The sequence below is a fragment of the Cetorhinus maximus genome, chromosome 1 (genome assembly GCF_964194155.1).
Source record: "Cetorhinus maximus chromosome 1, sCetMax3.hap1.1, whole genome shotgun sequence".
NCBI lineage: Eukaryota > Metazoa > Chordata > Chondrichthyes > Lamniformes > Cetorhinidae > Cetorhinus > Cetorhinus maximus.
Window position 1 is genome coordinate 42,769,603 of NC_135879.1, and position 25,554 is coordinate 42,795,156.

The window sequence follows — 25,554 nt, forward strand, 5'->3', positions numbered from 1 at the left end:
TAATCTGCTAGACATACCATAACCCAGGTGTGGGAGCAGCAGTAATGGCTGTCACCACTCAGATTTAGGATTTCCTTTAATCAACATTGTACTGTGGACAATAAGCAGAAACCAGGCGCCAGGTGCCTAAACTTTGAAAAGATGTACTCGTTATTGAGACTGCCAGTAACCCCCTCATTCATTTCAAATAATGGGACTTTTTAGTACCTGACTGGATCATTTTTGAATGACATTTCCCCCACTCTCTAATATTTTTGTAACTAATAAATGGAAGTAATGTCTCTATGATTTTTGTCACAGTGTTGCTCTTAAGATTAATCCTTTGATTCCTGGAAATTCCAGGACAATCCTGGAGAGTTGACAACCATATGTCCTGTATCCTATGTCCCAATAAGAATGGTTACAAACTTCCATAAATAAATAACAGCATTTCTCAATTATATTTATTCCCAGCTCTGTATAAACTGGATGTAGAGGCATAAACGTAGTACATTTCTACCATTTCTCAACAAAAATATAACCATTATGTACAATTATTGTATTAAAAATACAAAAGGGATACAGACTCCACCAATTGTCTTTCTAAAAGACATACAGGTACAAGTAGTATCAAAAGTATGAGGAAATCACCAGTTAATCATACATTTTGCACTTAACATCACAGATTTGTTGAAATGAGATTAGCAGTTCTATGTTCTACAATTACAGTTAGGTTTATATTATTTGTGCAACTCTTCAATATAACTATGATTTATTTTTGTCTGCCTATATGCACACAATGTCCATTGACTGTATATTGAAACTGGCAAATTATGCATAATACAGTTACATTACTAATGCATAACTGACATATGAAGTATCTGCAAACATATAGGGCCTGACTATGATTATTTTATGACAGTTAAATAAAGCACTGATGCTTTAAATACAGTGAAAACACTGCAGTCTTCAAGTGAAACTAAGTTTACCTACTGATCAATATGATCAGCTGAGCTCAGTGGAAAACAAAAATACGAAAAACAAAAACCAAGAGTAGCCGTTTCTCACATTTGAGTGCTACTCATATTGGCAGCCTTCACCACTGGGTGCCTGGAGAATGACAACAAAAATGCTGTTGCCAGCTCAGTAACTTGAAGGTTTAAATAGCAGCAGAGGGTGGTTTGCTTTGAAGTTTCAGTCTTCATTATAGACATGCAGTGATACGCCAAGTAGCACGAAATAACTTAATTTCCTTGTACATACTGCAGATTACAAAGGCTGAACCATGTACTGAAGTATTTAGACAGGAAATTAAGGCTTTTCTTTAAAAAAAAAGTAGCGTTGGTGACCCTATCATCAAGAGGAGGGCATTATAATTTTTGACAAAGGGAAGAACTAGCCAGCATAATTCTGGGATACAGAGCGCCATCCACTGCAATGCCATACAGTTCAATTATTTAAAATACTATCTCATAAACCCTACAACAAAAAATATAAGTTATAAGTGTAAATAATACTGTAATTGTGGAGATATAGCATTTTTTGCTCTCTAAAGCAGTATTTAATCAAAAAATGTCAACATAAATTAAAAATCTATCTGGAGCTCTGTGCCCAAAAATGAATAAAACATGTTCAAAAATTAGCTGAAATACTGTACAAAAAACATTAGCATGATTTGTTTCTTGTTAAAAACTTCATTTTTTTGTTTAAATGACTGTGTGCTAACATGGCTAAAAAGTCCAGCAAAAGAATGTAAAAAGTTCTGGACTGATGAAAAGAAAGCACCAAGAGCAACTCCATAGTGAACATAACAAAACCCAAACTCTTGTGCACTCATGGTGGGTAGTAACAGGAATTGTTTGTAGAGTGAGCTCTGTGCATTTAAAGCAACACAGTTCCAAAGTGCCAGGACAGTTTCTTCACAGTATTCCACATGCGGGGGTAAAAGACCCATGCTGCTTTAAGGCAGGGAAGGAGGCAAGTGGCATCAGGAATTTCATTCAAGAGATTTCCATGGTTCCTACATCTGGATGGTCTGTTGTGCTGTCCAAAATGTAGCTTGTAGTATCACGAAGCAACAAAAACAAAAAAAAAAAGCAGGAAGTGAACTCTGGTCAGACTGCAGAAACTTGCTCATCTTCTGTTAAGGCAAAATTAAATAAAAAATCAAATTAAAATTCTGATAGATAAAATTAAAAGTACACACATCAACAATAGTAAAAACAAGTTACCACATCCGTCCCCATGATTTTCTGAGGCACATGTTTACAAGTTCACTCGAAACCTTCTGGGTAGGGAGCATAGGTAAAATAAACAAGTGGCTATTCATTCTGGTCCTCTTAAGTAGTTTTTGGCAAGGATTGTGATAATATTTCAGAAACAGAATAATCTAGAAATTCACCTAACAACTGCAATGGCAACAAAATACCAGAATCCAATAGGGAAAAAAAAACTTTAAGTTAACATGTTTGTTTTCGATGATGAACCCATCATTCCATTTGCATTGGCCAATACTTCTGACAGTAATAACAAATTTTGGTCATAACTGAGGTGGAATACTGTTCCTAAAAGGTAACAAGAGGAGTTAGATTACCCACCTTACAAGGTCTTCCTTCTTTGATTATAAGTATTCTTCACATATAAGAATAAGTAACAAATCAAGAAAACTAGGAGAGCAACAGTCTTCCTCTCCACCTCACCAATAAAGTCAGAGAAACATGACAAAATGTTGAGATTTACAGTACCAAGGACTGCAGCAAAAGCCATAAAAAACATGCGAGAACAGAGCAACTAGGTACTTGTGTTAAATATTTAAATATGATTTCCTTAGATTTAATAATTCTTTAAAAGCAGAAAGTAGCAATTTAAGTGGGATCACCCCTTGTAAAAATAAAGTTTAAGAAATAAATATAGGTGCTGAAGCTTACCAAACTCTTCATAAACCCTAAATGGCAACTTAAGGATCAAGAGAAGTATGTTAAAATGCTGGGATGTGCTACAGCTAGAATGATATGAAGTTTCTACTTAGGCTTTCTCTAATTTTTCAGCAGATCATTCAGGTCTTGACCTTACTAGCAAAGGGCCAGGATTAAGCATCAGAGATTTCCTTTGAGCTTCTTCCATTCCACCACCGTAACTTTGGCAAGAGCTCCACTTCCATTAGGTTTAAACTTCTTCTTAAGTTGCAGTGACAGTGTGGGGAAGGCTCAGTGAAAATTTTTGCAAATGCTATACTCCTGGTTCTTTGAATCAACTTTAATGGGTTGTGTAATGCTGTGAAATCCCTTTGCAACTATTAAATCACCTATAATTGGCTTTTCAGCAAAAGCTGGCGACATATAATGCAGAGTTCTAATCATGTTTTGAAGACAGACACTAGATGTGTCTAACAATCATAAGAAAGTATGTATTTTATGAATAGGACTGGTTCAGGTTGAGGGTGCTTATGCTTTGATAACAGGAAAGAAACTTTCCTAGGAGGAAAACTCACACTGTGTCAGAAAGGGAAATAATATAAATGTTATTTTGGGGTGGTTTTATGGGTGTTGATTTTATAATACTTATCACTGGTTGCGTGGGCTTACCCTAGTGATATGTGGATTACCCTAGTGATATGTGGAGAATAACTAGAGCAAACAATTTAAAACTGTTAGGAGAAAATTAAAAATGCTAAAATAGAACACTAAGAATTTACTGAAGAACACTTAAAATCTCCAGGCAGACATGGTTGCTAGGCGTATTAAGAGTTGGCGACTACCAGATGAAAATTGCACAGCGTTGAGAGTCAGACTAGAGACACAAGAAAGGACATAAGTTAGATTAGGTGTACTCCCCTCTCACATAGGGAAGGGGCAGATGGTTTTAGCTTAGATATGGGAAGACATACAATGGACAAAGAGGGCTTTGATGAAACACAAGCAGTCTTGAGTTGTGAGAACCAAGGTCTTTGCGTACCTGTTTTAATTTTGATTGGATAATATAATTATGTATACACCCTCTAGAATAATTGGTTAGCAAAATCATATGTTTATGTACTCAATAGGATAGTTTTAACATGGGACCGGTGTGTCGGTTAACGATTGGATATATTCAAATATACTCAAATGTATTGTGATAATGCAAAGTACAAAAGTAAGGAAATGTAATCAATCTGGGAGCTGGGTCTTCATTCTCAGGAATGATTGCGGCTCCCTTGCATATGCTTGAATAAAACCGGTTAAAGGAAGCCTGAGTCTCTGTGGTCGCTATGTGATCGGGGATTGTAATTTCTCCTCTTCAACTGGCCTATGTGGTATTTGCAGGATTGGAGGGAATACCCTCTTCAAAAACTTTGAACTGATCTGTTCCAAAAAGATTATATGGCTGTAATATACTTATATAACAAAGACAGTATTGAGTGCAAATCCAGAATTCAGCATGTACTATAATATCAGAACCAAAATGTGATATTAATATATTGGCAGGACAGATTTTTATGTAGCAGTAAAAACAAAATCACCGGGCAGAATTTTATGGTCACCTATGCAGGTGGGTTTGCAGGTGGGCGGGGCGGGGGGTGCCTTTCCACTGTCTTCATGCTCACCCCAAACTTTCTGGATTTTTATGGTGGGACAGGTGAGGCCTACGCTGGTCCACCCATCTTTTCCCTAATTGAGGCCCTTAAGTGACCAATTAATGACCACTTAAGGGTCCGTTTCCTCCTGGCCTCAATTTTGAGGCTGATGGAGGAATTTAGGGGCAGAGGGAAACCCAGCAAGTCATGCTGCTTGGGCCTCCGGCAGGAAGGGGATGCTTCCCTCCATGGCCTCCTTTATACATCGTGTGCACCCCCCCCCCCCCACTCCCCTCCCCCCAATAAAAGTTTGCCCCCACGGGTGCTCCCTCCACCCCTTTCCACCCTGGCCTCTCCATCAATACCCCCCAGTCCTCTCTCCCTGGTCCTCAGCTCCCTACCCTGCTGTGAGACCACTCATACTTACCAGTCCTGGACTCCCAGACTTTGAATCTGGGATCTGCTTGTAGTCCCAGTCCTGGCCACTGCTGCTACTGGCACTACCGAACTGCTGACCAATAAGAACGGCTGACAGCTCTCTGAGGCAGGTCTTCCTTCCGAGTTGAGGGGCAGAAGTCCTGTCTCCAGGCAATTAATGCCCCTCGGAGTGTTAAATGGCTGTGGGGTAGCCAGTATTGGTGGAGATGAGTTCCCCGCCAACCCTAATGTGGTGGGGCAGTTTCCCGCCCTGCCATCTAAAAAAGCCTGCCCACCACACTAAAATTATGCTAAATTGATGCTAATGCCAAGAAAAGTATTACCTTAACTATATGATGCCAATATTTCAATCCAAGACATGTATTCAAAAAAAATTCATACCTGTATTTTTCCCTTCATATATTTTGATGAATTATTTTGCTTAAGGTGAGGCATGTTTATCCCAAGACACTGAACACTTAAATGCTCAACTCCAGTATGAAGCAGTCTCAAATTAGAAACACAGAAGTTCGTGGCACAGAAGGGGATTATTTGTCCCATATATCACTGACTACTTTTTTTTTAAGAGCAATCCTGTACTAATTTCTATCCTGGAATGACCCATCTCTATTTCAAATATTTAGACAATTTTCTCTTAAAAGCTGCAATGGTCTCTGCTCCAATGACTCTCTGTGGTATTCCATGCTCCAACAAATCTCTGTGGAAGGAATTTTCCCAAACCTCACTCCTTACTCTGAGACAGTGACCATTTTAAATTAAAAGAGGCCCGTCTGCCTCTTGTGCCAGTGGAAATAGTCCCACATCTCAAGATTCTCCTCGCAACTAGTTTCTGTTGTTAACATCATCTTGTTAAGTGATGCTGTTTGCATTCTTCAATGCCTTTTCTATAATGGAGCACCTAAAACTGTACACAGTATTCTAACTGGAGCCTTACCAATGGTTTGTACAAATTTATCGTTAGTTCTTTTCTCATACTCCATAATTCTGTTATTAAAATGCTATTGCTTTTTTTTTATGGCTTCATCTACTTGAACTTTTTTCAGCTCCTTAATGGGAATTGAGTTTTTTTTTTCTTCTGTTAAACCTAATTCTGGTTTTAATAATGCTTCTCACACCAGTGTTTGGGTAAAGCTTAACAGTTCTTTTATAAGTAGCGCTGTAATGAATTGAAAGAGAACGTTTTCAATATCGGTTCTGTTCATTTGTGTCTCTGTGGAAGACATTCACCACTCAACAGTATCTCTGAGATCAATAGCAACACAGCTATTTGATTCATAAGCTTTGATCTAATAAAAATCTGCCAATCTCAGTTTTGAAAATTAAGCCAACATACCCAGTCTTTTGTGAGAAGAGAATTCCTAACTTAGGGTAGCTGTTGTGTGAAAAAATGCTTCCTCATTTCAGCTGAATGTTCCAGATCTAATTTTAAAATTGCGCCTACTGTTGTGTTTAGTGCTACTCATTTATTAATTTAATGCTCAATAAATCTGACTAGTACTATAGTTTACAGTCTAATCCGAACTGCCATCCACAAACTTATTCAAACCAGCTTCTGCTGGTTCCTTTCTTCTTTGCTCACTCATACATTAAGTCAATTTCAACTTCAGTTATTCAAAATTCCTAGGACTGGACTGCTAAATACTATTTTGTTTGGTGGATTTAGACTAATCAATTAGCAGTTTATTAGAATCTCTCGGGAGACTTTAGAAAGGTGAAAATGCCAAGTTTTCAAGCTTTGGATGGGGATGAGAAAAGCCTGTATTGCACCACCAGGTAGATGTGAAGGCATGGCATCAAAATTGATCTAGGCCCATTTTCCAAGCAGAGAATGGGGAGAAAAAATATCGAACCATTTCATATTGGCCTTGGACGACATTCAAGCACTCTGGTTTAGATATGTTGCATCTGTTAATGAGGGACCTAATTCACATTTAAAGACCCCTTCCTGATGAGCCTGTTGCACTCAGGGGTTCCTGTTGTTGTTGTTGCGGGTGACAAGAGGTTGTTTTATATTCATATGGAGCCAGGAGAAGCAGGAGTGCTCCTCCCAGCTCCACAGGATTTCTGATGGCTGCTACTGGCCCTCACAATGTCTCCTTTTCTTACGACCTACCCAAAGGCTGTTCAGGGAGACACCCAGTCAAATCTGTCCCACCATGACCAGTGAGCTGTTTCTGAAGGCATGAATGGGTCTGCAGCTCACTGCAGTTATCACACCCAAGGCCCAATTTTGCATGAGCTCTGACCCTTCAATGTCTGTCACACAATCCATGTTTCTTTTGGAAAATGGGTCTGGAACATTTCTAGCCCTACAATACCAGCCTAGCAGAAGACAGAGTAGGAAGAATAGGTACTTTAATTGGCAGGGTGTGACTAGTGGCATCCCAGAGTCTAGTTTTGGGGGCCTCAATTATTCACTGTACTTATTAACGGTTGAGATGATGGGCTAGAAGATTGCCAATGACACAGAGATATCCAGCATTGTAAGCAATGTAGATGGAAGATAGAGTAAAAAGGAAAAACTATGGTAAACAGATAACAACAGAGGCAAGTATGAGGTCATCCACTTTGGTCATAAAAAGGGTAGATCACTGATAGGTGCAAAATATGATCAATAAGGCTAATTGAATGCTGGTCAACATATCTAGAGGACTGTAACTCAACAGATTAGAAATCATGCTTCAGCTATACAAAGGCCTGGTTAGACCATGAAACAAAAACAAAAATAGCTGGAAAAACTCAGCAGGTCTGACAGCATCTGCGGAGAGGAACACAGTTGACGGTTCGAGTGCAGCGTGCGGTTTTGGGCACCACATTTAGAAAGGATATCTTGGCTCTGGACGGAGTGCAGCATAGATTTACTAGAATAACACCTGGACTCCAGGGTTAAAATTACAGAAGGATTATACAAACTGGGGTTGCATTCCCTAGAATTCAGAAGATCAAAAGGTGATTTGATCGAAGTTTTCAAGATATTAATGGGCGGATGGCCAGAAACAATTTCTGCTGGTTGGGAACTCTAGAACTACGGGACATAACCTAAAAATTAGAGCCTGGCCTTCCAGGAGTGAAGCATTTCTACATGAAAGGATGGTAAGAACATAAGAAATAGGAACAGAAGCAGACCACTCAGCCCCTCGAGCCAGATCTGCCATTCAATAAGATCATGGCTGATGATCTTGTGTTTCGATTTCCAAATTCCCATCTAATCCGATTCCCTTGTCTAACAAGAATCTATCTACCTTAAAAATATTCAATGATCCCACCTCCACCACCTTCTGAGGCAGAGAGTTCCAAAGTCGCACAACCCTCAGAAAAAATTTCTTCTCATCTCTGTCCTAAAAGGATAACCCCTAATTTTAAAACAATGCCCTCTAATTCTGGACTCACCCACAAGAGGAAACATCCTTTCGACATCTACCTTGTCAAGGCCGTTCAGGATCTTGTATATTTCAATCAAGTCACCCCTCACTCTTCTAAACTCCAGTGGAAACAAGCCCAGTCTGTCCAACCTTTCCTCATAAGACCAAACCACTCATTCTAGGTATCAATGTAGCAAACCTCCTTTGAACCACCTCCAATGCATTTACATCCTTCCTTAAATAAGGAGACCAAAGCTGCACATATTATTCGAGGTGCAGTCTCACTAATGCCCCGTATAACTGAAGCATAACATCCTTACTTTTATGTTCGACCCCCCTCGTAATAAAGGGCAGCATTCCATTAGCTTTTTAAATTATTTGCTATACCTGCATACTAACTTTTGGTGACTCATGTACTAGAACACCTAGATTCCTCTGCACCTCAGAACATACTTCACAACATACTTTCCTCACTATCTTTGTGTCATCTGCAAATTTAGCTATCATGACTTCACTCCCCTCATCTGAGTCATTGATGTAAATCGCAAAAAGTTGAGGCCCCAGTACAGACCCCTGTGCGACTCCACTCGTCATATCCTGCCAATCAGAAAAAGGCCTATTTATGCATACTCTGTTTTCTGCCAGTCAGCCAATCTCTTATCCATGCTAATATGTTACCCCTACACCATGCGCTTTTACTTTGCGTAATAACCTTTGATGTGGTGCCTTCTCAAATGCCTTCTGGAAATCTAAGTACAGTATGTCTACAGACTCCCCTTTATCCACTGTGCATGTTACTCCTTCAAAAAACTCCAATCAATTGGTTAAGCATGATTTTCCTTACGCAAAGCCATGCTGGCTCTTCTCGATTGCCTTGAGCTCATCTATGTGCTCAGCTATAACCTCCTTAATGATCGATTCTAGTAACTTCCCCACGACAGATGTCAAGCTAACTGGCCTATAGTGAACACAGAAGGAAAATATTTGTTCATTTCTTCCCCCATTTCCTTATTATCTACTATTAACTCCCCACTGTCACTCTCTAGAGGACCAAGACTCACTTTACTTACTCTTTTCCTTTTTAAATACCTGTAGAAACTCTATCCGTTTTTACATTTCTAGTTAGCTTTCTCTCATACTCTAATTTCTTTCTCCTGATTGACCTTTCAGCCATTCTCTGCCATTTTTTATATTCTGTCCAATCATCTGTCCTGCCATTCATCTTTGCTGAGTTGTATGCTTTTTCCTTAAGTTTGATTCTTTCCTTAACTTCTTTAGTTAACCACGATGGTGGGTTCTCCCCTTAAGAGTGTTTCTTTATAGTAGGAATGTACTTATTCTGAATACATATCCCCTTAAATGTCTGCCACTGCTTCTCTATTGATCTATCCTCTAGCCTAGTTTCCAAGTTCATTTCAGCTAGCTCAACTTACATCGCCACATAATTGCCCTTATGTAAGTTTAAGATACTAGGCTTAGACCCACTCTTCTCCCTTTCAAACTGGATGTAAAATTCAATCATATTGTGGTTGCTGCTACCTAATGGTGCCTTTACTCTGAGGTCATTCATTAATCCTGTCATGTTACACAATACCAAGTCTAATATAACCTGCTCTCTGGTTGGTTCCAGAACATGCTGCTCTAAGAAACTATCTCGAAAGCATTCTAAGAACTCCTCATTCAGGCTATTACTGCCAGTCTGATTTTTCCAGTTTATGTGTAGCTGAAAATCACCCATAATTATTGCCGTCCCTTTATCACAAGCACACAATAGTTTCTCTTGAATACTTTGTCCTACACTGTGGCTACTGTTAGGGGGCTTGTAGACCACTTCCACTAATGACTTTCGCCCCCTACTATTCCTCCATCTCCACCCAAACCGATTCTACATCCTGATCTCCTGAACCAAAGTTATCTCTAACTATTGCACCAATGCCCTCTTTGATTAAAAGTGCTACCCCTCCACCTTTACCTATCTTCCTATTCTTCTCGAATGTCATATACCCCTCAATATTAAGGACTCAATCTTTGTCATCCTGCAGCTACGTCTCTGTATTTGCTATCAGATCATATTTATTTACTTCAATGTGGGCCATCAATTAATGTACTTTGTTAGTAATGCTACTTGCATTCAGATAGAGAGCCTTCATTTTTGTCTTTTTGTTACCTTGTAACATCGAGTCTTGACTGGTGATGTGTTCTTACGTTTTTTCTCTCTGTCCCTTCCTGCCATTCTCTGACCCTCATTTCTCATATTACTATTTTGCTCTCCTGTCCTGACTCTACACCTTGAAATGCTAGTTCTACCCAAGCTTGATCCCTCATCCCTCTTGTTTAGTTTAAAGCCCTCCCTACTTCCCTAGTTATGCGATTTGCGAGGACACTTGTTCCAGCATGGTTCAAGTGTAAACTGTCCCAATGGTACCGCCCCCATTTTCCCCAGTACTGATGCCAGTACCCCACAAACTGGAAGTCACTTCTCCCACACCAGTCTTTGGGCCAAGCATTTGTCTCTCTAATCTTATTTGCCCTATGCCAATTTACACGTGGCTCAGGTAACTTTGAGGTTCTGCTTCTTAATTTAGTACCTTGCTCCCCATACTGACTTTACAGAACCTCTTTCCTGGTTCTACCTAGAAGTTTGGAACTTTCTTCTGCAAACAGCAGATGATGATGGATCAATTGTTAAATTTAATTCTGACATTAGTAATCTCCGGCACCTTTAGGGACTCAGCCCTGCTTTCTTTCTGATTTGACAACAGGAGCTTACTGACAACTTGAATGCCCATCTCCTTGCTATGAAATGGAGCTCCCAAAAATTTCAGTCATTTTGGTACTCACCTTGATCATATCCTCCCCTTCTTTGCCATAAATGAGAATCTATTCATAGTTAAACAATGTATCGCTAAAACTGCTGAAAAAAGACATGCTTCTTCACTTCGATAGTACTTGCTATCCCGAGTTTGCTAAGAATTACACTAACAATCAATTTAAGATTATCAGTTGGGCTCACAATGTGGTTCACTTACGCTTGCTAGAAGCTACATATATTCATACACATGGAGCTGTCCTCTGCAGTCAAAAGAAACATGTCCGGGCATTGTGCTTTTTAAAAATTAAACAAAGGCACAGGGGACAAGAATTCCCTGGTGTATGCTCCATGGCAATGCCTCGAACAATCATAATCGATTTGCCAATCATTCGACACCCTTTTCTCATGCCCCTTTGAAATTTGGCATTCTTGCATTTTCCTGATGAGTACCAGATGAAAAGCTTTGACAGCATGTCTCTTTTTCAGAAATACTCAAGTTCCATACTACCAAGTGACTGTCATCAATACCTTTCTTAATATTATTGTACACCTCCTGGTTTGCTAGAGCATATATCCTCAAGGCTCTTTGTCCATTGGTCATTTACTTCACCAAGAATCAAACTAAACTTCAGTAGGTCAACAGTCTTTTAATTTTCATCCAAGGGGCTTAAGGGGAAGGGTCTCTCAGAACCTGTGTGTGGAGGGGTCTTTAATTTTTGTGTGCACGTGTGTTTTTTAAAAACGTCTGCAGGCAATTCTGATAATTATGTGCGTGTGGAATTTGTATTTTTGAATACTTGGTTTGTCTAAATCTGCCAATCATGAAGCAACTTTTTGCAATCCTTCATGCTCAGAAAACTTAGACTGCGACAGAGTAGAAATCAAAGTCAGCATTGTGCGAAAGAAAGGAACCAGCGGGAGCTTAATAGGCTAGATAAAAGGAGATCATGGTCCACATGTCCATACTATCATAGAATGATAAAGACCATTCAGCCCATCATGCCTATGCCAGTTCTTTGATAGTTATCCAATTAATTCTATTTTCCCTATAGCTCTGCAAATATTTCCTCCAAGTATTTTCCGATTTTTCCTTTTGAATGTTATTATTTAAACTGCTTCCACCACCATTTCAGGCAATGCATTCCAGATCATCATAACTCTCTGTGTAAAAAAACTCAACTTGCCTCTGGTCCTGTTGTCAATCACTTTCATTTTGCATCCTCTAGTTAACAACTCTTCTGCCACTGGAAACAGTTTTTCTTCATTTACTTTTCTCAAAACAATTCATAACTTTGCACACCAATGAAATAACCACTGAACCTCTCTACTTTGAGGACAAGCCCAGCTTCCCTAGTTTCTCATCCCTGGTAATTTTCTAATCAATCTCTTTTGCACCCTCTCTAAGGCCTTAGCTTCCTTTCAAGAGTGTGGTACCCAGAATTGGTCTTCATACTTGAGCTGGGGTCTAACCAGTGATTTATAAAAGTTTAGCATAACTTCCAAGCTCCATTCGCTGTTCATAAACCCAAGGATCTCATAAGCTTATTTTTTAAAGCAGCTTCTCAACTTACCATGCCACCTTCAAACATTTGTGACCTACGCCCCCCACCCCCTCCTCTATTCTCTCTCTATTCCTGCACCTTCCTTAAAATGTACAATTAAATTTATATTGCCTCTCCTCATTCGTCCTACCAAAATGCCTCACTTCTCTTGTACAGCAGTCTTTACAGCATCGATATAGTGTGCCAAAAAGGTGACGCTAAGGGGGGATTTTCAGCAGCCTATCATTCTTGATGGCATAACCGGAAGTGTACACTATTTCCATTCTTGGTTTTTTTCCAGTTCCCACACAATTATAATTAAAATTTAAAGTGCCGGTGGCGTGCAGGGGAAACATGCAATCGTGCAGTGGGAGATGCTTTTCAATGGTGAAACCTGCCATCAGCTGACAATGCTATAAAAAGAGCCTCCTGGTCAAACAGGGAGGTTCTACATCACAGCCAAAACTTTCCTGCCCAACTCCATTGTCATTAACATGAGAGCACAAAGGTGACATGGGTGTTTTTCAGTATTAAATTTCACTTGTAAATATTTCATAGTACTTTGGTTTCACTTCATCATATGTGCATCATCATTATTTGTTGAGATTAGCTTAGTCAGAGTGCTAAATGTACTGGCACGCCTCATGGTTGGCGCGATCTGATGGTTATAGAGAAGTTAGGGACATATCCTTTATTGTTTCTTCTACAATGTTGTGCTTTTTGCTCACTCTTTACTCTGTTCATGTTGGTGTCCAGTGTTGTACTCGCCACTCTGTGGAACATGGCTAGGCTTGCAGGCTCAGCTGGTCCTCCCTTCTATGCAATCGGTGATCACTCTCAGTGGGGATATTTGAAATGTAGGTGAATTCAAATGTCCGTAAGGACTTTGCTGGCTAACACCCTGAGATGGACCCACCCTTGGTCAGCACTGATACCACCCTTTAGGTGCCTAATTTTCTGTTTTTTTATTAATTCATGGGATGCGGGTATCACTGGTTAGGCCAGCATTTATTGCCCACCTCTAATAACCTTTGAGGTGGTGGTGATGAGCTGCCTTCTTAAACCACTGCAGTCCATGAGGTGTAGGTACATCCATAGTGCCGTTAGGGAGGGAGTTCCAGGATTTTGACCCAGAGACAGTGAAGGAATGGCGATATATTTCCAAGTCAGGATGGTGAGTGGCTTGGAGGGGTACTTCCAGTTGTTGGTGGTGTTCCCATGTGTCTGCTGCTCTTGTCTTTCTAGATGGTAGTGGGTGTGGGTTTGGAAGGTGCTGTCGAAGGAGGCTTGGTGAGTTGCTGCAGTGCATCTTGTAGATGGTACACACTGCTGCCACTGTGCGTCAGTGGTGGAGGGAGTGAATGTTTGTGGATAGGGTACCAGTCAAGTGGGCTGCTTTGTCCATGTCAAGCTTCTTGAGTGTTGACTGACTGTTCCCACCATCCCTCCCCTCACCACACCCAGAATGCCAGACCCTTTGCACTTTACTCCTTCATGCTCCCAACCCCACCCTCTGTCCTCCTCTGGATCCCTCTTTCACTCCTCCATTTCTCGACCCTACTCCACACCCACCTACCCTCACTAATGACTCACTCTTGCTGGTCCCGAGTCTCCATGCAAGAATCCATTCTCCTTCTCCCCTCCATTGTGCCGTAGAAATTAATAAGGAAAACTGCTGAACTTACACACAACTGCACAAAGCCAACTGCTGCACGCCGCCTTTAAACAAACATGATCTGGGTGCCATAAGATTCCCGTGCCCCGCTGACTTTACCTTGAAGGTAGGACATAATTTTAAAAATGTTTTACGTGAATGTTACTTCCTGAGTATTAATGGCATGCAAATCTATTCGAAGTATGAACCCACCACAGGCCGGCTTAAGGCTCAACACATCTAAAACACCCTTCTGACTTTACCTTTGCTTCTCAACTCGCCATCGGGAAATTGAGATTTTGCATCCCACGTAATTAAGTTACCTCACACACCACATTGCCTGCTCTTGTAGGAACCATAAAATCACCCCCTAAATTTCGCTATTACGAGATTCTCAAACTCAGCTGCCTGCCTCTACTGGGAAGGAAACTGATATATTAATAAGCCTGGGTTTTTTGTGCATCTCCTAATGACCATTTTCAGAGCTTCACCAAAGGGATGTGAAGCAGTTGTGCCGGCTGCTCTTAAGGAAAGAGCAAAAAACAATTTTCTGTCCCGGTAAATAAATCATTGGTGTGGATTGGCAACTATTAAATCTGATGATAAAGAATACATTTATTATGCTTTGTATACACAGGTTTGATATATAAATAACAGAAAGCTTGCAGAATATACATATGGTTCCACAGAGCTGTGAGAATGCATTCCATGAACCAACAGCTTGGTACTGTTATTAATTTTGACCTGTAATTCATATATTTCTCATTTTTTACAGATCTCTCACTTTCACTAATTCTTGTACTAATTTCACATTCTCTATCATACCAATCCAGTTTCTAACATTCCTGATACCTTTACTAACTTAACAGCTTCCTTAACAGTACCCAAGAGGGCGATTCAGCACCATTTTGTTAATTGAACATCTCTTTAGTACAGTACCTTATATTTCATTTTACACGCATCTGGGCAGTCGTTAATATAATTCTGCATACTTTAGGCATAAGCTTCAGGATGAACTACATACTTTAACATTAGAAGACTAAGTGTTACTGAGTTAGCTTATTTTATTGGGATACTGAGTCCGAGTTATTTTATTAGAATTTGTCTAGTAATGCTTCAATTACTGTCTTATAGTGTAGTTTTTGAAAGAGTATATTTCATATTTCACTAAAGATGTATAAGTTACGGGTAACCTGTATAGTTCAATTCTAGGGGAATCACTAGCTGTAATTTGAATGGACACAAATTAACTGATATTAGCTAGAATTTTATCGGCAAGAGTGAATTTCCACCATTGGGACGAAATGCACAATCTGAGCCTGTGTCGGTGGCTAGTGGGACCATAATGGCTATTTAACCAACAGTGGCCAATTAAGGGGCTGCCGCTGGACCTGCTGTCCAATTAAAGACAGTGGGCTGTCATTCAATCAGCTCAATCAAAGGGCAGCTCTGCAACTTCGGCAGTGCCACTGAGAGAGCTGTTGCTGTTCCTGCCACTAGATATATTCATTGGTGGGGTAAAGATACCAAGCTTCTATTTCGACACCTTACGCTGTCATTTTCCTGCACCTCCCACTACCCAGCAGGTCTTCAATGGGCAAGTAAAAAAAACCCTCACCATCAAGCTGATCCGGACCTACTCATTTCAAACAGTGGGAGTTCATACAATATCCCTCGCATATAGACAGAATCCCTTCATCCCTTTAGAATCTGCAGGCTATCATGAAAAGTATATTGTTTTTACTTCCATATGGTTAGTTCGAACTTCAGTCATTAAAATCCAATCCCAATCTGTCCTGGAAACTAACATATTAGATACATAAAATCCACCTGAGAACGAAAGAAAATGAAGGCTCAGGCACAGTAGCATAATTGCAGGTGTAGGTTCTAAGTGGGAACAAAATATGAATAACATGAGAACGACTATAGCAACTATAAACTGCCATAAAGTTCATCCAACAACAAGAATTTATTTTAACAAGAAAGCACTTACTCAATGCTTCCAAGTTCCTGTCATCAGATACTAACAAACCAAGGAAGCCAGCATCTTCTAGTTACAACTTCTCCATTATTGGGCAAACATTTGACTTTCTATACAATCAACCTACCAGATACTTATTTGAATTTTTACTTAAACTCAAAAGATTGTTGCGAATATACAATTAAACAAATACGTTTTTAAAATATACACTTTTGGTGATGTTTTGTGGTCACAAGTAAAACACTCTGTCTCCATTTGATACTGCCAATTCTAATGCCGAATTTTTAACATTAGACTGTCAGATGTGTGCTGAGGGATGGGTATAAACATTTATGGCTAACATTTTTTTCTCTTTAAAATTACACTTTCTGAATTAGTGTTTCCAAAGGCCAGAATTTTGCAGGAAAAATAATGGTGAGGCTATCGGTCATCAGACAACAATTTCTGGCAGTTGCACATGTGCTGTTAAATGTGGAATTCAGGAAGTTGCTGTCCAAGTTGCCTACTCCTCCAGAAGATTCGCTATAATGGTATCTCACAGAGAAGGACATTTAAATGCATGGAAGGGTGTGAATGTATGGTACCTGCCAGATAAATACCCAAAAACATGCCAGCAACCATGTAATAAATTTTAACTATTGTCAAACGATCTCTGGCATTGAAAATTTAATTTTACAAGTGTGGAGTCTCATTCCTTCAGACTTTAATTGGTTTTGGAGATATAACTTAAAAAAAATGTATTTTTCTTTCTTCCCCTTTTTATTTTGCTTTCTTTACACATGGCCTCGAATTAATTATTTCAACTTACATATCTGAGATCAGACACAGTTGCTTGAATCTTAATTCCCAGAAATGGGTGGGTTGGGTCTGGTCAGAGATTAAAATTCAAAATCTCTGAAACGGGAACTCAATCTGCCTCAAATCCACTCACTTCCTATTTTAACAGAGGTGAAATGAGAGACGGGCAACCAATCTGCTCATGGGAGGCGATTTGGTCATTTAAATATTATGAGACTGCATGCCTTTTAAGTAAACGCCGCTCTCCGTGACAAACCTGCTTCATCATCTAAACACCACTTAGCCAGCCCAACAAATGAAGACATTTAGTTCTCTCGTATCATGTCAAGAAGATATAATGATGTTATTGGAAATTATTTTAAAATAGAGTTGTAGCACATTTGATAAAAGAAACCATTCAAAACAGCAGGTGAAATCTTACACCTAGCTGGGAGCCGCCAAGCAATGTTTTTTCAGCTTACTAATAAAACGCGTGGGATGAAAGGATGCAATTGTTAGAAGAGGTAAAGTTAAAAGCCTCGTGATACAATGGAAAATTTACATTCAAAGAAAAAGATATGTATAAAGGAGAAAGGAGATTGTGTGTAAGGTAGAGGCATTTTAAGATTCAACAAGTGTGCGAAGCCTCCAGCCTGTAAGCCTCAAGCTGTCTGCAAGACCCAGAGCTGAAAGAAACTCATTTTGAGTGTGACTGACCATAGTGTGCTTTGCCAGGTGTCTCTTTAAATCCACGAGATGTACTGGTGCCTTAATGGGGGTGTAACTGAGAGTCAGATTAATTAGGGGATTTTTGTAGTTATTATAGTAATAATTTTGTAGACGTATGTATGTGTTTACAATCCTTCTTGTATTAATAAATGTTTAACTTAGTTTTATAAAAAAAAACCTTTTGAGAGTGGGTGGTCTTATTACTACTGAACTCAAAGCCTGCATCTCGTAACATACAAATTACAAAAATGGGTAATGACAGTTGTTTCAAGTTTCCCTTTGGGATTTGAACAACTCAGCCTTTACCATCTGCTGCGTCATAATAATAAGAACATAAGAAATAAGAGCAGGAGTAGACTATTCGGCTCGTCAAGCCTGCTGCTCCATTCAATACGATCATGGCTGATCTTTGGCTTCAACTCCACTTTCCCACCTGCCCCCCATATCCCATGATTCCTTGAGAGACCAATTCAATGATGGCGCACTCTCAACTCTCTGGGCAGAAAATTCCAACCATTCACAACGCTTTGAGTGAAGAAATTTCTTCTCATCTTGGACCTAAATGATCGGTCCCTTATCCTGAAACTGTGCCCCCTTGTTCAGGATCAAGCCCCTTCATAATCGTATATGTTTCAATGAGATCACCTCTCATTTTCCTAAATTCCGGAAAGAATATGGACCTAGTTTACTCAGCTTCTCATTATAGGGCAACCCTCATCTCAGGGACCAATCTAGTGAACCTTCGCTGCATTGCCTCCAATACACGTACATCCATCCTTAAATATGGAGACCTAAATTAGAACCATAGAAAAGTTACAGCACAGAAAAGGGTCATTCAGCCCATCATGTCTGCGCCAGCTGAAAAAAAACTAGCCACCCATTCTATTCTCACCTTCTAGCACCTGGTCCGTAGCCTCACAGGTTACAGCACTTCAGGTGCTGATCCAGGTACCTTTCAAATGAGTTGAGGGTTTCTGCCTCCACTACCAAACCAGACACCCACCATGCTCTGGGTGAAGAAGTTTTTCCTCATGTCCCTTCTAATCTTCCTACCAATCACCTTAAATCTGTGTCCCCTGATAATTGACCCCCCTCCCCCACTAGGGGAAACAGGTCTTTCCTGTCTGTAGGCCCCTCAATCTTGTACATCTCATTTAAGTCATCCCTCAGTTTCCTCTGCTCTAAGGAAAACAACCATAGCCTATCTAATCTTTCCTCATAGCTGCAATTTTCAAGCCTTAGCAACATTCTTGTAATTCTCCTCAGTACTCTCTCTAGAGCAATTATGTCCTTCCTGTAATGTGGCGACCAGAACTGCACACAAAATTCCAGCTGCAGCCTAACCAGGGTTATGTACAGTTGCAGCATTACATCCCTGCTTTCATATTCAATATCTCGTCCAATAAAAGAAAGAATTCCATACGCTTTCTCCACCACCTTATCCACCAGTCCTGCCACCTTCAGGAACCTGTGGACATGCACTCCAAGGTCTCTCACTTCTTCTACCCTTCTCAATATCATCCCGTTTATTGTGTATTCCCTTGCTTTATTTTCCCTCCCCAAACGCGTTCCCTCACACTTATCAGAATTCAATTCAATCTGCCACTTTTTCGGCCACTCAACTAAACCATTAATATCATTCTGGAGACAACAGCTAGCTTCTTCACTATCAACTATACAGCCAATTTTCGTGTCATCTGCAACATTCCCAATCATGCCTCCCACATTTAAGTCCAAATCATTAATATATAGAACAAACAGCACGGGACTGAGCCCTGTGGGACGCCACTGGAAACTGCTTTCCATTCGCAAAAACATCCATGAACCATTACCCTTTGTTTCCTGTTGCTGAGCCAATATTGGCTCCAACTTTGCCACATTCCCTTGCATCCCATGGGCTTTTACTTCTGACCAGAGCGACGTTTGTGGGATCTTGTCAAATGCCATACTAAAATTCATGTAGACAACATCCACTGCACTACCCTTATCAATCTTCCTTGTTACTTCCTCAAAACATTTGATTAAATTAGTAAGACATGACCTACCTCGAACAAAACCATGCCGACTATTCCTGATTGATCTGCCAATCTGCTAAGTGACAGTTATCCTGTGTCTCAGAATTGATTTTAATAATTTGCCCACCACCAAAATCAGACTGACTGGCCTATAACTCGCACTCTTTTTAAATAATGGCACAATGTTAACAGAACTCCAATTCTCTGGTACCTCGCTTGTATCAAGAGGATTGAAAAATGATCCTCAGAGCATCCATGATTTCCTCCCTGGCTTCTTTTAGCAGCCTGGGATACAATCCATTCGGCCCTGGTGATTTATCCACCTTCAAGGATTACAGCCCCTCCAGTACTTGCTCTCTCATTATGCCTCTTGTATTTAATATTCCACAATCCTCCTCTTTTTAACGAGAATGTCTGCATCATCCCTCTCCTTTGTGAAGACAGAGATGAAGTATTCATTAAGAACTTAAAATTCCACACAGTATTCCAGGTGTGGTCTCACCAAAGCCTTGCAGAATTGTAGTAATATTTCTTTATTCTTGCAGTTCAATCTACTTGTAATAAAGGTCAACATGACATTTGCCTTTCTTATTGCTTGCTGTGTCTGCATGTTAACTTCTTGTGTTCCGTGTATGAGTACACCCATGTCTCTCTGAACATCAACTTACAATTTTCATGCCTTTCAAAAATTATTCTGCTTTTCTGTTCTTAAGGCCAAAGTGAATGGTCTCTCACTTCCCACATCATACTCCATCGGCCATCACTTAACATGTCTATATCCCTTTGCAGCCTCTTTGTGTCCTCACCGCTTTGTATTGTCAGCAAACTTAGATACATTAGTCTCTTCATCTAAGTCATTAATATAGATTTTAAATAGCTGACGCCACCGCATTGATCCTTGGGGCACTGTATTAGTCACAGCCTGCCAACTTGAAGATGCCCCGTTTATCCCCACTCTTTGCTTCCTGTCCATTAACCAATCCTCTATCCAACACAGGCTAACTGGCCTGTAGTTCCTTGTGTTCTCTCTCCCTTCTTTCTTGAATAGCTGTTACATTTGCTGGGACCATTCCAGAGTAGGAGCACAGAATGGACAAGACAAGGACTGAGTGCGACAAGGAAGGAACGCTAACTTGCGAATTTGGTGCAGGTGGGATAGCTCTGATGAGTTTTTCTCAAAGTACAATTTAGATAACAATCTGACTCTGACTTAGAACTTTAAAATTGTAAGCTAGTGAAAAAGCCTACTTTAATAATGGTAGTGGCAGTTATCTGCCAATCGATTGAAAGCCGTTGCGGGAATACGTGTTAAGTGTTATAGCAGGAAGCTGATTTAGCAGTTTCAACTTCAGTATGAGTCATCAGCCTTCTATCAATGTGGACTGATTTTGCAATCACACAAAGTGGGAACACAGAATGGAGACAATAAAAACTGAGTGCAAGGGGGAAAGAGGTGCTGCTTTTTGTACTTTTTTCAACCTCTAGTAGCTGGTGAGCATTCAAAGGTATTAATTAAGTGAGCACATAGGTGATTGGTTGGTAAGTTTCAAGATTTATCCCTCTAAATGGAAGCAGTAGTTTAAACCAGTACTGGGGGTATACATATAGATAAATGTTGCATTACATTTATAGCTTAACTAGTTAAACTACTTAATATAGCTACAGATAACAGTTGAGTAATATTTCTAAACTTGAAACCTAATTAGTTATTTAGTTAAATAATACACAATGAAGATGGCAGGGCAGGTGATGTGTTGTAACTGCAGCCATGTGGGAGCTGGTGGACATCAGTGTGATCCAAGGCAACCACATCTGCAGTAAGTGCCTGCAGCTTGAGGAACGTCGGCTCAAATTTGATGAGCTGGAGTTCAAGCTTTGTACATGGCAATGCCTCAGGGAGGAGAAGTTACCTGGACACTTTGCTCCAGGAGGCAGTCATACGCTGAGGCTAGGAACTTCTGATTTGGTATGTGGTCAGAGACAGGTATGGGATCCAAAAGTAGCAATGGAGGAGCCTCAGCCCCTGAAATTGTCCAACAGGTTAGATTTCAAACTGGGAGAAGTTAGAAATGTATTAAGTTTTGAACAAATGAACAAAAGGAATGGTCTGTTATAGGATGGAGGTCAGGAGAGATTAAATGACAAAAATGTTAATGGTGCAAGGCCAAAGGGAGCAGTAGTGAGACAAGTAAAGAAACAAAAGATGTGCCTGGAGGTGGTATGAAGGGTCACTGTTCATGATTCATGATATAAGATCATTGACCTGAAACATTAATTTTGTTTCTCTCTCCACAGATGCTGCCAGAGTATTTCCAGAATTTTCTGGCTTTTATTTCACTATCTATACTGTCACTTTCCCCCTAATTCCACCGACTTCTATCATCTTAATAAAGCTTCTGTGCGGCACTTTGTAGAATGGTATGACTAATGGGAAACAAGGCAGCAGGTTAGCGTGTTGGGGGGTGGATTCAACTTCATGGAAAATTACGAAAAAACTGAAAAGAAAGGAGAGCCCAGGAGAGGCTATTAAAGTCCCCAGAACACAAAATAGGACAGAGTGTTTGGAAAGGGCTAGGAATCTAACTTCAAGCACAACAGATAAAGGGACAACAATGAGAAAGGGGACGGGAAATACAGGACTGAAGGTGTTGTATCTGAATGCATGCAGCATACGAAATAAGGTAAATGAGCTTATGGCGCAGATTGAAATTGACAGGTATTATGTGGTGGACATCACGGAAACATGGCTACAAGGGGATCAGGACTGGGAGCTAAATATCCAAGGATATACATCCTATCGAAAAGATAGACAGGTTGGCAGAGGGGGTGGAGTTGCTTTGTTAGTAAGAAATGAATTTAAATCGATAGCAAGAAAAGACGTAGGGTCAGATGATGTAGAATGTGTGTGGGTAGAGTTGAGGAGCTGCAAAGGTTAAAAAACCATAATGGGAGTTATGTACAGGCCTCCGAACAGTAGTCAGGATGTGGGGCACAAGATACACCAGGAGATAGAAAAGGCGTGTAAGAAAGGCAAGGTTACAGTGATCATGGGGGATTTCAATATGCAGGTAGACCGGGAAAATCAGGTTGGTAGTGGATCCCAAGAAAAGGAATTTGTAGAATGTCTACGAGATGGATTTTTGGAGCAGCTTGTGGTGGAGCCCACGAGGGAACAGGCAATTCTAGATTTAGTGATGTGTAATGAGGCAGATTTGATAAGGGAGCTTAAGGTGAAGGAACCCTTAGGACAAAGTGACCATAATATGATAGAATTTACCCAGCAATTTGAGAGGAAAAAGCTGGAATCAGATGTAACGGTATTACAGTTGAATAAAGGCAACTACAGAGGCATGAGGGAGGAGCTGACCAGAATTGACTGGGAGATGAGCCTAGCAGGAAAGACAGTGGAACAGCAATGGCAGGAGTTTCTGGGAGTAATTTGGGAGACACAGCAAAAATTCATCCCTAGGAAGAAGAAGCATACTAAAGGGAGGACGAGGCAACCATGGCTGATCAGGGAAGTCAGGGAGAGCATAAAAGCTAAAGAGAAAGCATACAATGTGGTGAAGAGCAGTGGGAAACCAGGGGATTGGGAAGCCTACAAAGACCAACAGAGAACAACTAAAAAAGAAATAAGGAGGGAGAAGATTAAATATGAGGTTAAACTAGCCAGTAATATAAAAGAAGATTGCAAGAGTTTTTTAGATATATAAAGGGTAAGAGAGAGGCAAAAGTGGACATTGGGCCGCTGGAAAATGACGCTGGAGAAGTAGCAGTGGGGAACAAAGAAATGGCGGAGGAACTGAATAGGTACTTTGCGTCAGTCTTCAAGGTGGAAGACACGAGTGACATCCCCAAAGTTCAAGAGAGTCGGGGGGCAGAGGTGAGTATGGTGGTCATTACCAAGGAGAAGGTGCTAGGAAAACTGAAAGGTCTGAAGGTGGATAAATCACCTGGACCAGATGGATTACACCCCAGAGTTCTGAAGGAGATAGCTGAAGAGATAGTGGAGGCGTTAGTGGTGATCTTTCAGGAATCACTCGAGTCAGGGAGGGTCCCAGAGGACTGGAAAATCACTAATGTAACCCCCCTGTTTAAGAAGGGAGTGAGGCAAAAGACGGGAAATTACAGGCCGATTAGCCTGACCTCAGTCGTTGGTAAGATTTTAGAGTCCATTATTAAGGATGAGATTTCAGAATACTTGGAAGTGCATGGTAAAATAGGGCAAAGTCAGCATGGTTTCATCAAGGGGAGGTCATGCCTGACAAATCTGTTAGAATTCTTTGAGGAGGTTACGAGTAGGTTAGACAAAGGAGAGCCAATGGATGTTATCTACTTTGACTTCCAGAAGGCCTTTGACAAGGTGCCGCACTGGAGGCTGCTCAGTAAGATAAGAGCCCATGGTGTTAGAGGCAAGGTACTAGCATGGATAGAAGACTGGCTGTCTGGCAGGAGGCAGAGAGTGGGGATAAGGGGGTCCTTCTCAGGATGGCGGCCAGTGACTAGTGGAATTCCGCAGGGGTCAGTGTTGGGACCACAACTTTTCACTTTATACATTAATGATCTAGATGAAGGAACTGAGGGCATCCTGGCTAAGTTTGCAGATGATACAAAGATAGGTGGAGGGACAGGTAGTATTGAGGAGACAGGGAGGCTGCAGAAGGATTTGGACAGGTTAGGAGAATGGGCAAAGAAGTGGCAGATGGAATACAACGTGGGGAAGTGTGAGGTCATGCACTTTGGTAGGAAGAATAGAGGCACAGACTATTTTCTAAATGGGGAGAGAATTCAGAAATCTGGAGTGCAAAGGGACTTGGGAGTCCTAGTCCAGGATTCTCTTAAGGTTAACTTGCAGGTTGACGTGGTAGCTAGGAAGGCAAATGCAATGTTGGCATTTATTTCGAGAGGACTAGAATATAAAAGCAGGGATGTGCTACTGAGGCTTTATAAGGCTCTGGTCAGACCACATTTAGAATATTGTGAGCAATTTTGGGCCCCGTATCTCAGGAAGGATGTTCTGGCCCTGGAGAGGGTCGAGAGGAGGTTCACGAGAACGATCCCAGGAATGAAAGGCTTAACATATGAGGAACGTTTGAGGACTCTGGGTCTATACTCGATGGAGTTTAGAAGGATGAGGGGGGATCTGATTGAAACTTACAGAATACTGAAAGGCCTGGATAGAATGGACGTGGGGAAGATGTTTCCATTAGTAGGAGAGACTAGGACCCGAGGGCACAGCCTCAGAGTAAAGGGAAGGCCTTTTAGAACAGAGATGAGGAGAAACTTCTTTAGCCAGAGAGTGGTGAATCTATGGAATTCATTGCCACAGAAGGCTGTGGAGGCCAGGTCATTGAGTGTATTTAAGACCGAGATAGATAGGTTCTTGATTGATAAGGGGATCAAAGGTTACAGAGAGAAGGCGGGAGAATGGGGTTGAGAAACTTATCAGCCGTGATTGAATGGCGGAGCAGACTTGATGGGCCGAATGGCCTAATTTCTGCTCCAATGTCTTATGGTCTTCCAAAAGTCCAGATATACAACATCTACTGCACTACCCTGATCAAATTTCTCTGCTACCTCAAAGAATTTAGTCAGTTTAGTTACACAAAATTTAGAAAATTCATGCTAGCTCTCCTTGATTAACCTATGCCTTTCCAAATGAAAGTTTATTTTGTGCCTAATAATTACTTCCAATAACTTCCCCACTATTGATG

At 40.7% G+C, this 25,554-nt stretch overlaps 1 protein-coding gene across 6 annotated transcripts in view; it reads right to left on the bottom strand.

Moving 5' to 3' along the window:
- Positions 1-429: 429 nt before the first annotated feature.
- Positions 430-25,554, bottom strand: part of rapgef2b (Rap guanine nucleotide exchange factor 2b) — a 534,998-nt gene continuing 509,873 nt past the window's right edge. For 5 of the 6 annotated variants that reach the window (XM_078540424.1, XM_078540432.1, XM_078540414.1 and 2 more), the window contains one exon: positions 430-2,119. In XM_078540424.1, coding sequence (XP_078396550.1) covers positions 2,113-2,119 — 7 coding nt within the window. In that variant the 3' untranslated portion in view covers positions 430-2,112. The remainder of the gene's footprint in view (positions 2,120-25,554) is intronic. The other variant, XM_078540458.1, reaches the window with a different exon arrangement.